Raw genomic sequence first — 14,501 nt, 5'->3', positions numbered from 1 at the left:
TTAGTAAGATACAGACTGCTGTATTTTAACCAATGGTTGTTGGGGAGGGTGTCTGGAGAACACAAAGTCACTTCCCTTTTTTGAAACAACACAAATCAGAAAATAAAAATTATATATTTTTTTTTTGCTCAGTAAAAATAAAATTCTAATGTCGCTAGTCACAAGGAGCCAGTTCCACTTTGAACAGTGGGAACTTAAAATTTTGAAAACATTTGGGGAAAGGGAAAATTGGCTTTCTGTTTCATTGGCAAATGTTCCAGTGTGTGTGTGTTGGGGGTGTGTGTTTTTGTTGGGATGTGTTACATTGTATGTACATGTCTATGGACCTGAGTCTTTACCAAGTTTATATACGGTTCAGAAAAGATGGTTGGTAAAATCTTGATTATTTCTTTCTGTTAATTTATCTCAATAAAAGCCCACTGGAACTCCAAAAAATAAAAATAAAAATAACAACAACAAAAAAAATAAAAAATAAAATTCTACTTTGGAAGGTATATCAATATATCTATATAAAATTTGAAGAAAAGAAAAGCCTTCAGATGAAAATTATTCTCCCTAGGGTCATTCTACAAAAGCATCTGTGTAAATTTGTCAGTTGTCTTTTAAAGAGCCAACACTTTTTCTGTTTCTTCTAGGAGTCAATATGCATAAGCAACTGGAACCTAAATTTGCTGTGACTCCAATAAGTCCACTGATTTTTATAAATTTTGGTTTTTAATTTAAGATAAACTTCCAATTTCTCCCTTTCCATGTGTGTTGTTTCTAATCACTATTTTTCCTTGTGTAGTGTGGATTGGTTTTCTGTAGTCTTTTTTATTTCATGACAAGTGGAGATTTCATATTATGACATTAAATTAACTGCCAGATACTCGTGTCTGTAATCTCAGAACTTGGGAAGTGGAAGCAGAAGTGTCAAGAGTTCAAAGCCATCCTTAGCCACACAGAAGGTTTGAGGCCAGCATGGAAAACCAACCAAACAAGCTCTTGCTACTGTTCTCAAAACATTCCATGTCATACAGCTTTCCAACTGAGTAAATATTCCAAGAAGGAGAGTGTGCCAACTGGACTAAATGTGGTTGAAAACTGTGACCTCACAAAGACTGAGAACAAAGAATCTGCTCAAGCAGAAGTCCTGGCTACCCTGAGAAAAGCTCTCCCAAGTAGACCGTCAGTGTGAAAGTTTGATTTTAATGGGTCAAAAATAAGAGGGGAAGTGATCCCAGAGCAGGTTTCCTTTTCAAGAGGTTGTCTGTAAAAAAGAAGGAAAGCAGTAGAAATAGCCAGAGAAAGTAGATCTGCATTGGTTTTTAGTTTACAAGACTGGAGGTGTGTCTGTTGGTAGAAGTTGCACAGCCAGAGGAGTATTTGACATGCAGGACACACAGAAGTGACACAATTGAGACTGAGAACATTTCCAGGAGTGACACAGCAGCCACTACTGTCTTTCCCCTCTTGCAAAGGTAATTCTCTTACCTGAAAGTTTTCTTTGATCCTTGTGAGTGTAAAACTTTTAGGAATGACAACCACCCCTCGCTGGATGTTGAAACGCAACCCAATTTGAGCTTCTGTCTTATTGTACTTCTTCCCCAGTGAGGTTAAGAGTTTGTCATTTAACAAGGGTGGAGAAGACGTATTCACCCTTGGAGAGGTAGAGAGAAAAGAAAATACATGTCATCTTTAGATGAGAGCCAAGAATTCATCAGTCATCCTGCTGGTGTCCTTATTCACTTGGCCACTGCTAGGACACTCAAGTCACCTATAGTTAATTTCTCTGAATGTGAATCATGAAACAAAGACTTGCTCGTAGCATGAGAAGATCAAGAGACACGGGTGGGTAGGGTTGATTCAGAGAACAAATAATATATATGATATATGTATGTATATAATACATGTACACACAGGCACACACACACACACACACACACACACACACACACACACTCCACAAGCTCTCCCTCTTCATGAGTGTGGGTATCGGGTGAAGAGTTTGGTCTGAAGTAGAAAGGCAAAAAGACAAAGTAAGTAGCTCAACTCTTGCAATCAAGGTAGACATTTTCCTAAAGCTCCTTGGATTCCACCAAAGGCGTTGCCACTGTTTACCAAATTCAACAGCTTACAAGCTTTCAGAAGGTGGCTGCAGAAACCCTGTCCAGTAATGCTTCAACATTATGAGCATTTTTCATCAGGCAGCAACAGGAAATGCTATACATTTAATGTAACCAACAAGTAAACCCCTCAATGAGGAAGGTATCACAAGTTTTTATTTGTTTACGGGGATCTTGACTTGAAAGGCCATTTCTTGAAGATCACAGAGGCAAACAGAGTCTTTCCACTCAAGCTAATTCACACTGGTTTTGTGCCCTGTCCACACGGAAAGAGACACTTCTTGAGGAGAATACAGCATTACTTACCACTGTGGGTTCCGACAGGTCCCTAAAGGGCTATGTGCGACAATAACAATGTCATGCTGCTGGCAAAATTTCAACAGTTTTGGCTGGGTGAAATACGGGTGGCATTCTACCTGTGTGGTAACATTCGAGAGTTATGTTAGAGGGCAGAGAACAAGATTAAGGCCTATAACCAAATGCAGGTTCACATAACTTTCAGGAAGTTATTCAGCGGCTGGTAGGATGACACAGTGGGTAAAACTCTTGCCCACAAGTCTTGTGACCCGTGTTCAGTCCCCAGGATCCACATGGCGCAAGGATAGAACCAACTTCTACAAGTTGTCCTCTGACCCTCACACACATTGTGTGGCACATTCGCAAACACTGAGAAAACAACAACAGCAATAAAAAAAAAGTCACAAATGCAAACAGTTATCCAAAAAGGCTGAACCAATGCTCACTCATTGACACTCTCTCCCTTGCTTAGAGGAGCCTAGAAAACCGCATGAAACAAAAGTGTCACAGTTTTTCTTAGCGGATTTATTTCTTTTTTATTTTATGTACATGAGCGATTCGCCTGCACGTGTGAGTGCACCACCTGTGTGCAGTGCCTGCACAGCCAGAAGGCAGTGTTGGACTCCCTGGGACTGGAGTGACAAATGGCTGTGAGCCATTGTGTGGGTGCTGGGAACCAATCCGGGGCCTCTACAATGCTGATACGGATGTGTTTGCAGGTAACAGAAAATCACACCTAAATTCAGCTTTCTCCAACAGTGAGTAGGACACTTCCCCCAACTTGAATAGTCTTGGGGATAGTTTTCTGTGAATTCCCGTCTGTTTGTTTTGTTAACTTTGTGTTTTAAAGCCTTTTTTTCCCCATCAAGTATTTTGATTCATTTGTATTAGTCTTTTAATTCATAAATACATGGATTCTTTTATCGTATTTAAACATATCAGTTTTTTGTTTGTTGTTTGTTTGTTTGCTTGCTTGCTTGCTCTCTGCTTCTAGCAGTTTTTCTTCTTCTCTCAGTTCTAGAGACTTAACCCTGGGCCTGTGCTAGATGAGCCATTGGTCCATCCCAGTGCCCTTCCAGTGTGTTCACATTGATCCAGTCTTCCTTTATGGCTTTTCCATGGCTTGCTTTTGTAGCCATTGTTAAAACAAAACAAAACAACAAAACAAAACAAAACAAAAAAAAACACCTAAATTCTTCTACTGTATTCACAAATGATTTCTGCCTTTTAACTTTGGAGTTCGCTGTGAGATGAAGCTCTGGTTGTTTCTAGAGAGCTGGCCATTCTCAGACAATTGAAAGATTCATGCCTTTGCCACTAGTTTGTGTTGTTGCATTTTTAGAGTAGGTTTTTAGTGTGCCTTCACCAGCCTTTAAGTGTTTGTTTTCTCTCATCAATCTGCATCTTGGTTCACATGCCACCCTTCATATTTTACTGAGATAAGGTATTGGTATTTGCGGGTCTCAGACTCCTGGACGGAAGGGACCCTACCACTACAGTTTCCTGAGCCTTGCATTACTTTAAATTTCTATATTATGACTTGATTCAGCAAGTCTCATTTCCTTCTCATTACTTTTCTTCTTCTTCTTCTTCTTCTTCTTCTTCTTAAAAAAACAAAACAAAAAACAGTTTGGTTACATTTACCTTGATTTGAGCTTTCAAAATGGCTTTGTTTGTTTGTTTTCTTTGAGACACACTCTTGCAGCCCAGGCCTCAAACTCAGCCTCCTCTGCATCTCCAGATTGCCCACCATGCCTACTTTGCTTTGTGGAGACAGGCAGGCCATGAACTCTACGGCTTGGACGGCCTTGTATTGGGCCCTTTTTCTTAAGATGTGTGGATCGAAAGAAATGAAAAAGGTTGGCCTAGAGACTTAGACTGTGATTTCTGTGGGGCACCTAGAAGACTTCCTGCTCTAAAGTCCAGGAGCCTTGTTATCATTTAAGCATTTTACTGCCCCCCAACACACACAGTGGAAGCCATTCCACTCTACCTGGTTGACGACTGGCTTGTACTTGAGTCCTGGCTTATTCAAGATGAGCTCCAGCTGTCTGCGGTTAAAATTAGACACACCAATAGATTTCACCAAGCCAGCATCTTTGCAAGTTTCCAGTGCCTATAGGGTAAATGCCAACAGTCAACAAATCTGCTCTCAGGAGGCAATCATGAATGTGTGCTGTGCACACCCACTCTGCTCCCAAATAGATACATAGTATAAAAATCAAAACAACAGAAAATGCGTTTTGATAGATTCTAATATGTGCACATACTAGAAAGACTCATTTACTTATTTATTTTTAATTTTATTATTATTAGTTACATTTTATTAACTCTGTATCCCAGCTGTATCCCACTCCCTTATTCCCTCCCAATCCCACCCTCCCTCCCTCAGCACCTCCTTGCCCCTTTCCAAGTCTATGGATTGGGGAGGACCTCCTCCCCTTTCGTCTGGCCCTGTTTTATCAGGTATCTCCAGGACTGGCTGCAAAGTCCTCCTCTGTGGCCTAGCAGGACTGCTCCTCCCTTGGGAGGTGGGGAGGTCAAAGAGCCTGCCATTAAGTTTCTGTCAGAAATAGTCCCTGTTCCCCTTACTATGGGAAACCAATTGGTTATTGAGCTACCACGAGCTTCATCCAAGCAAAGGTTCTAGGTTATATCCATACATGGTCCTTGGTTGGAGAAACAGTTTCAGAAAAAACCCCTGTGCCCAGATATATTTGGTCCTTGTGGAACGCCTATCCTTTCCCCGTCATACTAACTCCCCTTCTGCTGAAGGTTTGGTTATTAGTCTTAGTATCTGTTTTGAAACACTGCTAGGTAGAGTCTTTCAGATGCCTTCTGCGGTAGACTCCTGTCATATGTCCAATGCACATCCCATTTGTCTTTCTAAGTGAGGATTGATCATCTTACCCTGTGTCCGCTAGAAAGACTCATTTATACTATTCACTTATAAACACCTTCAGTGGAGTGCAGATAAATATTTAACATCCAGCCATCCAGGGCAAGGAAAACAACAATAACTCAATTTATAGCATTTGCCAATTCCTATGGTGTTACTTTATCACCAAGCTCTATTCAAGCTAGCAGAATGACATCCCTGGCTGTGGACCTACAAAGACATTTTCAGAGTCAAGTTTTGCAAGCTGGTGTGAGCTAGTTTCAGCCCACCATTGAAAAGACACTCTCTCCCATTGACTTGCGCTGAACTTCCAGTTACAATCTTGACATCGTGTTCTATGGATCTATTTTAGTATTCCTTACACTGTCCCACTGGCTTACCTGTTGTGTTAATGTTACAATGGCTGTAATTCTAACAATTTTTATATTTATTGTAACTCCTTTAACTTCTTTTTTCCTTATTATTATTTTAAAGTGTGTTTTGGATGGTGCTGGAGAGATGGCTCTTAGAGGACCCACATTCATGCCAGCACCCATGTCACGCAGCTCACAGTGGCTTGTAACTCCAGCCCTCCATAGACCACCACACATGGCATATGCTCATCCAAAAATAAAGAAAAAATCATTTAAAAAATTATTCTTTGAAAATTTCGTACATGTATACAGTGCTTCTTCATCATGTCTCCTTCCTTTCCTTTTTTCTAAGTTCTTTGGGAACATTGCAAATATTTGTATTTCCATATAAATTTTAGCATTAGGGATTTTTTATTATTATTTCAATAAGTGTTTTTTGTTTGTTTGTTTTGTTTTGTTTTATTTGTTTTAACCAGGATTGTCTTAAGTCTTTGGTCAAGTTTGGTGAGAATTAACATCATAACATATTGAATATTAAGGGATGTGGTATATTTCCCCTATTCATTTAGATCTTTGATTTTGTTAGTTGTATACGATAGTTTTTAATGTTGAAAGCTTATGCATATTTTATTAAATTTCTATCTAAATATTTAATATTGTTTTTTAGAGATTCAATTCACATTGTGTGAGGCTAACATATGGATTGCATATAGTTGGTTTTATTTTCTTTTTGTCTTATGAATTATTTATATGTATTTCTCCGTTCCTAAATATTTGATGTTTTCTCAGATATCTTTTTGTTCTTAGTTTAAGATTTAATTCCAGCTTAATAAGACTACACACTTTGCATAACCAGGATACTTAAAAACTTACTGAGATGTTTTGTGGATGAGAAAGCAGGACTCTGCGTCACATTGTCTGTGGGTACTAAAAAAGTGGCACTCTGTTTTATGGTTTTGTTTTGTTTTTGTTGTTTTTAGACTTTTACTCATTTTTGAGTATGGGTCTTCGCCTGCAAGTCTATCTGATCACATGTGTACAGTGCCCACAGAGACCCAGGAGAGGGCATCAGAGCCCCTAGAACTGGAGTTATACACAGGTGGTATACACAGGTACCATGTTGGGCTGCAAACCAAATCTGGGTCCTCAGCAAGAGGAGCAAGTGCTCCTAACCACTGAGCCATCTCCCCAGTCCCTCTGCTGTTCCATGAGAGGAAATTATGTCAAAAGGCAGATCATGCATGACTCTCACCCCACAGATTTTATGTGTAGCTATTATCTTAATTAGTAATAAGCTTTGCAATATTTAATTATAAGCATGGATTGCTTACTTTCTTTTGTTGTTGTTGTTAGTGTAGGCTTCATGCCTAAACTTCTTTCTAGAAGCTGAATTAGCCACCCTAGACTTCTTTGGGTTAAAACTATCCTGATATATATTTTTCTATAGTTTTTTCCCTATTAACATGCTTTTGTCTTTTTATTTAAAATTGTGCTTCATACACACACATGTGCGTGCACACACACATATATAGTGGAACTTGGTTTTCTGCATTTTGGCAAACTCTACCTTTTCATGGAGGCATCATATACTATACATATTCAACAATTATTGACATCACTAAGTCTTCAATATGGGTATTTATTTTCTCTTCTCCATCATTTGTTTTCCTTCTTTCTGTGCCTTCTTTTTTAATTGATTACTTTATTCTACTTTTTCCTCCTTTGTTGGTGTATTTACTATATTCTGGAAGTTTAAAATTTTTTTTCACCTTGTCTTTCTCCTTGATGTTCTGAGACCTCATTATAACCATTGTAGGAAATTTGAGAGAAATGTGTTGTCTTTTCTATTAAAGGGTTAAATATGACAAAGGAAACACCATTTTAAAAGACAACTGAAAAATACCATTTAGAAAAAAAAAATCTCTTCTCAGGTCATCATTTTCCTAAAATCAAAATATACGTTTGAAGTGTACATTCTGTGTAAAGCTGGGTTCTGTTTATCACTAACTTTTAAATCAGCCAGTTGCATAAGAATGTAGGCTAGAGAGAAAGGGGGATGGAGGGGAAGGTTTTGGGGGTAGACTGGGAAGAGAGGAGGGAGAGGGCACACTTGGGATGTAGAGTAAATAAACAAACAACAGCAAAAATAAAACAGGAACGTAAGGCTGGGCCTGACCACCTGACCGCATCCATCGGATGAAGCATAGGACCCTGCGAGTTAAGAGTGAAGTCAGTGAGGTGGCTTACTTGGTTTAGCACCTACACACCTTTCGGCAGAAGGAAGCTTTTCTGCACTGCTGAAATATCTTGGATTAGGTAGTTGTTTTCTTGAGACCCCAGGGCCCATTCCCAGCACCATGCAGACACGATTTCTTCCTTTTCTGCACTCTATGATCAGCCCAGTATCTTTCCTTCTTCAAATATTGCTCTCTTCTCTATTCCCTACCTCTTCACAGGGAATTCCAATTTTATTCTTTTTTCTGTTGCTTAGTTTTTCCTTTTATGTTGAAGTGGGTTTTGTTTTGTTTTCTCTTCTTTGTATTAGGGAATTTCCTCACTCTGATTCTTAAGTTCTATATTCTTTCTAATTTTGGCTGTTTCTAATATGCATTCCCATGTATTTAAAAAATGTTAGTATTTTTTGCTTGCTTGCCTAAGTGTTTTTGTTGTTGTTGCTCATTATACATGTAGCTGATATCTTTTTTTACTGTCTTTTATTACAAAGATCCTTGGTCCTTTGTTCTGTTTACATTGGGATATATTACTGAGATAAGTGTTTTTTTCTGAAGCAAATGTCTTGCTCATTTTCATTTCCAGGAGACTCCTTAGAAGGGAGCACCAGACCCCCAACTTCATCACAACAATAAAGCAAGTGCATGGCCTCTTGGATACAGGCCCCAGGAATCAGAAAACCTCCCTTAAAACCTCTGGACAGTTCTGTGGTTCAGACTCTCAGCTGTTGCTTCCAGAAGGAAATAGAAAGTCTTACTCATTCTTGTTCTCTTGGCTTTGGCTTGGCAGGTGAGCATGGGAGCAGAAGACGTGAACTGTTGTGTTAGGGTAAAGCTTCTGCACAAGCCCATCCCCAGACCCAAAGAACATCGGCCCCGCAGACAGTCACAACAGGTTTTCATGTTCCTGAACTTTTCCACTCTTGTACTCCCAGGGAAAGAGCCAGTAAATGGTCCAGAAATGGATGTGGAATCATTTTTAGCTTCGCATGGGCTATTTTGAATTCATTTCTTTCAGACATCACATTAATTTTTAAAACTCAATTTTAAACCAGAAAGTTATCTCATTTATGTTTTAAAGTACTATTTTAGTAGAACACGTTTTCTGTATTTCTTTTTATATTCCTCAGAAATACTGTCTTCAATTAGGAAAAATTAATAATTCTTCACCACCAAGACTGCCTGATGTGGCTCACTGGATAAATGTGCTTGCTGCCTGATGACCTGAATTCAAGCTCCAGGACCCACATGGTCCCACGAGATATGCAACCACACATACACACAATTTCAAGATTAAAAGAAAGACTTATTGAACACCTACAAGCAGAAGTCTCATACATTTGCATGTGTGGCTAGAAATCTGTTACTTGTTATTAAATGTAAAGGTGTCAGCTGTTAGGGCTTGTGCAGGAAAAATAGGGGCTATAGGTAAAAATATAGGTCTTTTACAATAGCTGTCCACATGAACTTACCTCCCAAGTGGCACACAGATTAGATTTATGGTATAACCATTTGCCGTTTTCATCTACAGGATAAATTTCCTTTCCAGGCTATAAAACACAAAACATTCATTTATGCCTAAGAACTAAAAATAGAAAATTTAAGCTGTCAACATATAAGCTTTCAAATCAAGCTTACCAATTTATATACTTTTCTAACAAATATTATATGTACATATAAAGCCTATGTATATGTACATATAACTATATACTATATTATACACTATATCTTATTAATAATATATGACATGTAATTATACAATATTTTATCATTGTGGGAGTCCCTGTATGTGTCACAGCTGGCAGGGAATTGATCCAGGTGAAGCAACATTGAAACTCTTCTTAGCTGGTGCTGAGCCAAACTTCTTGGAGTTTGATATCAGCTGGTTTATTTTAGCCATATTTAAGCACAGTAAAATTTTGGAAAAAAGATTCCTGATGATAATTACTCAGTTCCAAGTTACAACAAACTTAAGATGTATTTACATCGAAACTCTTTACAAAGTACATATGGTTTCTTTCATAAAGATGGTTTCTATTGACTCAGAATCACTGCTCAAGATTTAGGAGGGAAGGGGCTGAGATAAACAAAACATAAATTCTAGGGGGTATGAGTGAAGCCTGGCTGTACAGATAGCAACCAGGTTGTAAACTGACTTCGTTACGAGCATTCCAAGAGGAAGACAGGTAAATATCTCCTTCCTTTGAAGAGATGAGCCTGCATGTTTAACTTTCCTGGCTTTCCCTGTATTTATCTGTGTGTACAAGGACCTTTCATCCTCAACACTTTCCCATTTCTAAGCTTTTAAAGAAAAAAATGGCCATGGTAAAGGACATGGTTGAATGCATTGCATATATGACTAGTCTAATTACATAAGCATGCATAAAAACATTATAAGAATAGCTAACAAAGGACCAGGGAAAGGGGAAAGCCATATTAGCCATGATGGCCATTCAAGGTCACTTGAGAGATTTTGTCTATCTCTTTGTACAAATCATTAATTTGAAAAATCTGAAACATTAAAGCAACATATGCCAGGAAATTGTTGACAACCAAGATTATGTTTGAATAACAAATAATCTATATAGTTTTTTAAAACTGTGGTCCTCAGTTCACCTATCTCTTGATTAATTTCCACTAATATTTTTGCTGTAATAATAATAGTTTTACTAATCATATAGGCCATCTTTGAGACTTCTCTTTGTATGTCAGTAACCATTCCTGGGCTTGGCAATGAAAGAACATAAAAACAATCTTTAGGGGGGGGCCAAGATGGCAGTGCCAGGAGAACACTGCATCTGAGGAACAGGACAACATTTTCCGTACAGCGACCAAGAGACTGAACTCTTGGCCCTAAAACAACAGCGATCGTGTTTCCCAGGTGAGAGGAAACCCCCACGGCGTGGGAACCAGTTGGGTCCATGCTCAGGCCACCCAGCCAGAACCCAGAAGAGATCCCGGGTTGCACAGGCACTAGGTTGCTGGACCAGAGCCACACGCCTGCATGCCCTGATCACCTTCCTAGGCTGAACGGTTGGCACAAAAACACCAGAGACTGGGAGTCCCAGTCATGAGAAAAACCCACAGGGAAAGAAAGTAGCGGGACTGGCCATGGGTCACCCAGTCTTCCCCTGGAAAAAGTCTCGCAGATTGGCAGGTACTTGCCAGCATCACTGAACTGGCCTCCCGCCACCAGCACGAAGAGGGGCTGCACTCCAGCTCTCAGGCACAGACGGAGCTGTGCACCCTAGTGCAACAGAGACAGGGAGTTCCTGTCGGGAGAGGGCCCCACAGGGAAGGAAGGAAACAGTACTGACTTGGGACAACCAGGCTTTACCTGGGGAAAGTCTCTCGCAGACCAGTGGGTATAAGCCGCCATCACTGATCTGGCCCCAAGCCAGAAGCATAGAGAGCAGTTGGGCACCCAGCTCCTGCAGAGTAGCAGGCAGGTGCGTGAGCTGCCAGCCCAGAGACCTGCTTTGTACCAACTATTCCTCACAGACAGAACTGTGCACCCCAGGACACCAGAGACTTGGAGTCACTGTCTGGAGAAATCCTCACAGGGAACTAAGCAAAGGGGATGGACTTAGACCACCCAGTATATCCCCAGAAAAGGTCCTGCAGGCTGGCACAAACCAGGGACCTGCTGTGCACCAGATAGCCTGCTGTTACCAGGAGAGCAGTACTCACCCGCCACAGATTACTGCTTGGGTACTGGGGCACAGAGCCCCAACTCCAGACCTACAAAAGCCCGGGATCCCCAAGATCAACCCCCAGATACTGCTCCAAGGGGCAACCAGTTATCCCTAACAAAACTGACCAAACCACGGGACACACAGGTTACAGAAGCAGATCACTAAATTCACAGCAAGAGACTGGGCAGCTGTCTTCAGGACTTCTCCTGGTGAGAGGAGAGCCCTCTCAACTAATAAGGACCACAATTACCATTCAGGTCTCTATGCCTGAGGTGAGCAGCAGCAACTCCTGAAAAACACCAGCCATCCAGTGTCTACACCCAAAAAGCTGAGAAGGCTTCCTTCAGGAAAAACTATCTTCCTACCAAAGGGATTCTCTCCACCACAGGATTCCAGGAACCACCAGAAACCAACTCCAAACACCTAAGATAACCCAATGGGTAGAGGCCAGCAAAAAAGTTCAACCAACAAAAGCCAGAGCAATATGGCATCTCCAGAACCCAGTTATCCAGGGACAAGTAGCCCTAGACACCCCAGCATAATTGAAATGCAAGAAGAGGACCTAACATCTATGATCATGAAGAGGATAAAGAGGATAACAGAGGAAACAGATAAAATGCGTAAAGAAATAGAGGAAGATAAAAACAAACAGTTTACGGCCATCCGTAAAGAAATAGAGGAAGTTGCAGCCAAACAGTTTGTGGCCTATAGAGAGGAAATGCTTAAATCACTGAATGAAATAAAAGAAAAAGAGAATTGTTCAAACAAACAGCTGAAGGAATTGATGGAAAAACAGGAAAATACAGTCAGACAGGTGAAGGAAATCAACAAAATGGCTCAAGACCTGAAGATAGAATTGGAAAACTTAAAGAAAACATAAATGGAGGAAATTGTGGAAAGAAAGAACTTAGGGAAGAAAACAGGAACCACAGAGGTTAACATAACCAATAGACTACAAGAGATGGAAGAAAGAATCTCAGGTGTGGAAGATACAATGGAAGAAATAGATGTATCTGTCAAAGAAAATGTTAAATCTAAAAAATTCCTGACACAGACTGTCCAAGAAATTCAAGACAACATAAAAAGACAAAACCTAAGAATATTAGGAGTAGAGGAAAAAGAAGATTCCCTGCTCCAAGGACCAGAAAATATTTTCAACAAAATCATTGAAGAAAATTTCCCCAACTTAAAGGAGAGGCCAATAAGAATACAAGAGGCTTACAGACACCCAATAAATTAGACCAGAAAAGAAAATCCTCCCACCACATAATAATCAAACAGTAAGTATACAGAACAAAGAAAAGATACTAAAAGCTGCAAAGGAAAAAGGCCAAGTAACATATAATGGCAAACCCATCAGAATCACACCTGACTTCTCAACAGAGACTGTGAAAGCCAGAAGGACCTGGACAGATATCATGCAAGCCCTAAGAGAACACAGATGTCAGCCCAGGCTACTATACCCAGCAAAACTCTCAGTCCTCATACACAGAGAAAACAAGATATTCAATGGCAAAAACAAATGTCAACAATACCTACACACATCCAGTGTTACAGAAGACACTAGAAGGGAAAATACAACCCAAGAAAACTAGCTACATTCAAGAAAACACAGGAAAAAATTAACCTCACTACAGTAAAACAAAAAGCAACCAAACACACAACCTTATGACCACAGCCAACATCAAAATCAAAGGATCTAACAGCCACTGGTCATTAATCTCTGTCAATATCAATGAACTCAATTCTCCAATAAATAGACACAGACTAACAGAATGGATGCATAAACAAAACCCAGCAATCTGTTGCATATAAGAAACACACCTAAGTCACAAAGATAGACATTACCTGAGGGTAAAGGGTTGGAAGATGGCTTTCCAAGCAAATGGACCCAAGAAGCAAGCAGGAGTAGCCATTCTAATAGCTGATAAAATAGACTTTCAACCAAAATTAATCAAAAGAGATGGGGAAGGACACTTCACACTCATCAAGGGAAAATTCCAACAAGAAGACATCACAATCCTCAACATCTATGCCCCAAATACAAGGGCACCCACATTTGTAAAAGAGACATTGATAAAACTTAAACCACACATAGATCCCCACACATCAATAGTGGGAGACTTCAACACCCCACTCTCAACAAAGGACAGGTCAACAAAACAGAAATTAAACAAAGAAACAATGTATCTAACAGAGGTCATGAATCAAATGGATCTGACAGACATTTACAGAACCTTACACCCAAACACAAAAGAATTTACCTTCTTCTCAGCACTTCATGGAACCTTATAGACAAAACCTTATATCTTGCTTTTTCCATCTATGAGGACTGAGAGTTTTGCTGGGTATAGTAGCCTGGGCTGACATCTGTGTTCTCTTAGGGTCTGCATGATATCTGTCCAGGCCCTTCTGGCTTTCATAGTCTCTGTTGAAAAGTCAGGTGTGATTCTGATGGGTTTGCCATTATATGTTACCTGGCCTTTTTCCTTTGCAGCTTTTAGTATCTTTTCTTTGTTCTGTATACTTACTGTTTGATTATTATGTGGTGGGAGGATTTTCTTTTCTGGTCTAATTTATTGGGTGTCTGTAAGCCTCTTGTATTCTTATTGGCCTCTCCTTTAAGTTGGGGAAATTTTCTTCAATGATTTTGTTGAAAATATTTTCTGGTCCTTGGAGCAGGGAATCTTCTTTTTCCTCTACTCCTATTATTCTTAGGTTTTGTCCAAAATAGACCATATAGTTGGTCACAAAGCGAGCCTCAACAGATACAAGAATATTGAAATAATCCCCTGTATCCTGTCTGATCACCATGGAATAAAACTGGATCTCAACAACAACAGAAATAGCAATAAGCCTACGCACACATGGAAACTGAACAACTCGCTACTAAATGACAGCTGGGTTAGGGAAGAAAGAGA

General features: G+C 39.8%; 1 protein-coding gene and 1 long non-coding RNA gene across 5 annotated transcripts in view; one reads left to right on the top strand and one right to left on the bottom strand.

The window, feature by feature from the left end:
• Akr1d1 (aldo-keto reductase family 1 member D1) overlaps positions 1-14,501 on the bottom strand; it is a 287,500-nt gene that overhangs the window by 8,529 nt on the left and 264,470 nt on the right. For both annotated transcript variants that reach the window (XM_060380196.1, XM_021638210.2), the window contains exons 5-8: positions 9,358-9,435; positions 4,396-4,518; positions 2,412-2,521; positions 1,474-1,639 (exon numbers count right to left, since the gene is read on the bottom strand). In XM_060380196.1, the coding sequence (XP_060236179.1) occupies positions 1,474-1,639; positions 2,412-2,521; positions 4,396-4,518; positions 9,358-9,435 (477 nt within the window). The remainder of the gene's footprint in view (positions 1-1,473; positions 1,640-2,411; positions 2,522-4,395; positions 4,519-9,357; positions 9,436-14,501) is intronic.
• LOC132653088 (uncharacterized) lies at positions 2,520-9,351 on the top strand. 3 transcript variants are annotated; one of them, XR_009590755.1, is made up of 4 exons: positions 2,520-3,121; positions 6,635-6,766; positions 8,472-8,675; positions 9,016-9,351. It is a non-coding gene; the product is annotated as an uncharacterized LOC132653088 (long non-coding RNA). The 3 variants fall into 3 exon arrangements; XR_009590757.1 differs by lacking the exon at positions 9,016-9,351 and having other exon boundaries at positions 6,635-6,753; positions 8,472-9,012; XR_009590756.1 differs by lacking the exon at positions 9,016-9,351 and having other exon boundaries at positions 8,472-9,012.

This window comes from Meriones unguiculatus, chromosome 3 (genome assembly GCF_030254825.1).
Source record: "Meriones unguiculatus strain TT.TT164.6M chromosome 3, Bangor_MerUng_6.1, whole genome shotgun sequence".
NCBI lineage: Eukaryota > Metazoa > Chordata > Mammalia > Rodentia > Muridae > Meriones > Meriones unguiculatus.
This window is presented reverse-complemented; position numbering and strand designations above follow the sequence as displayed.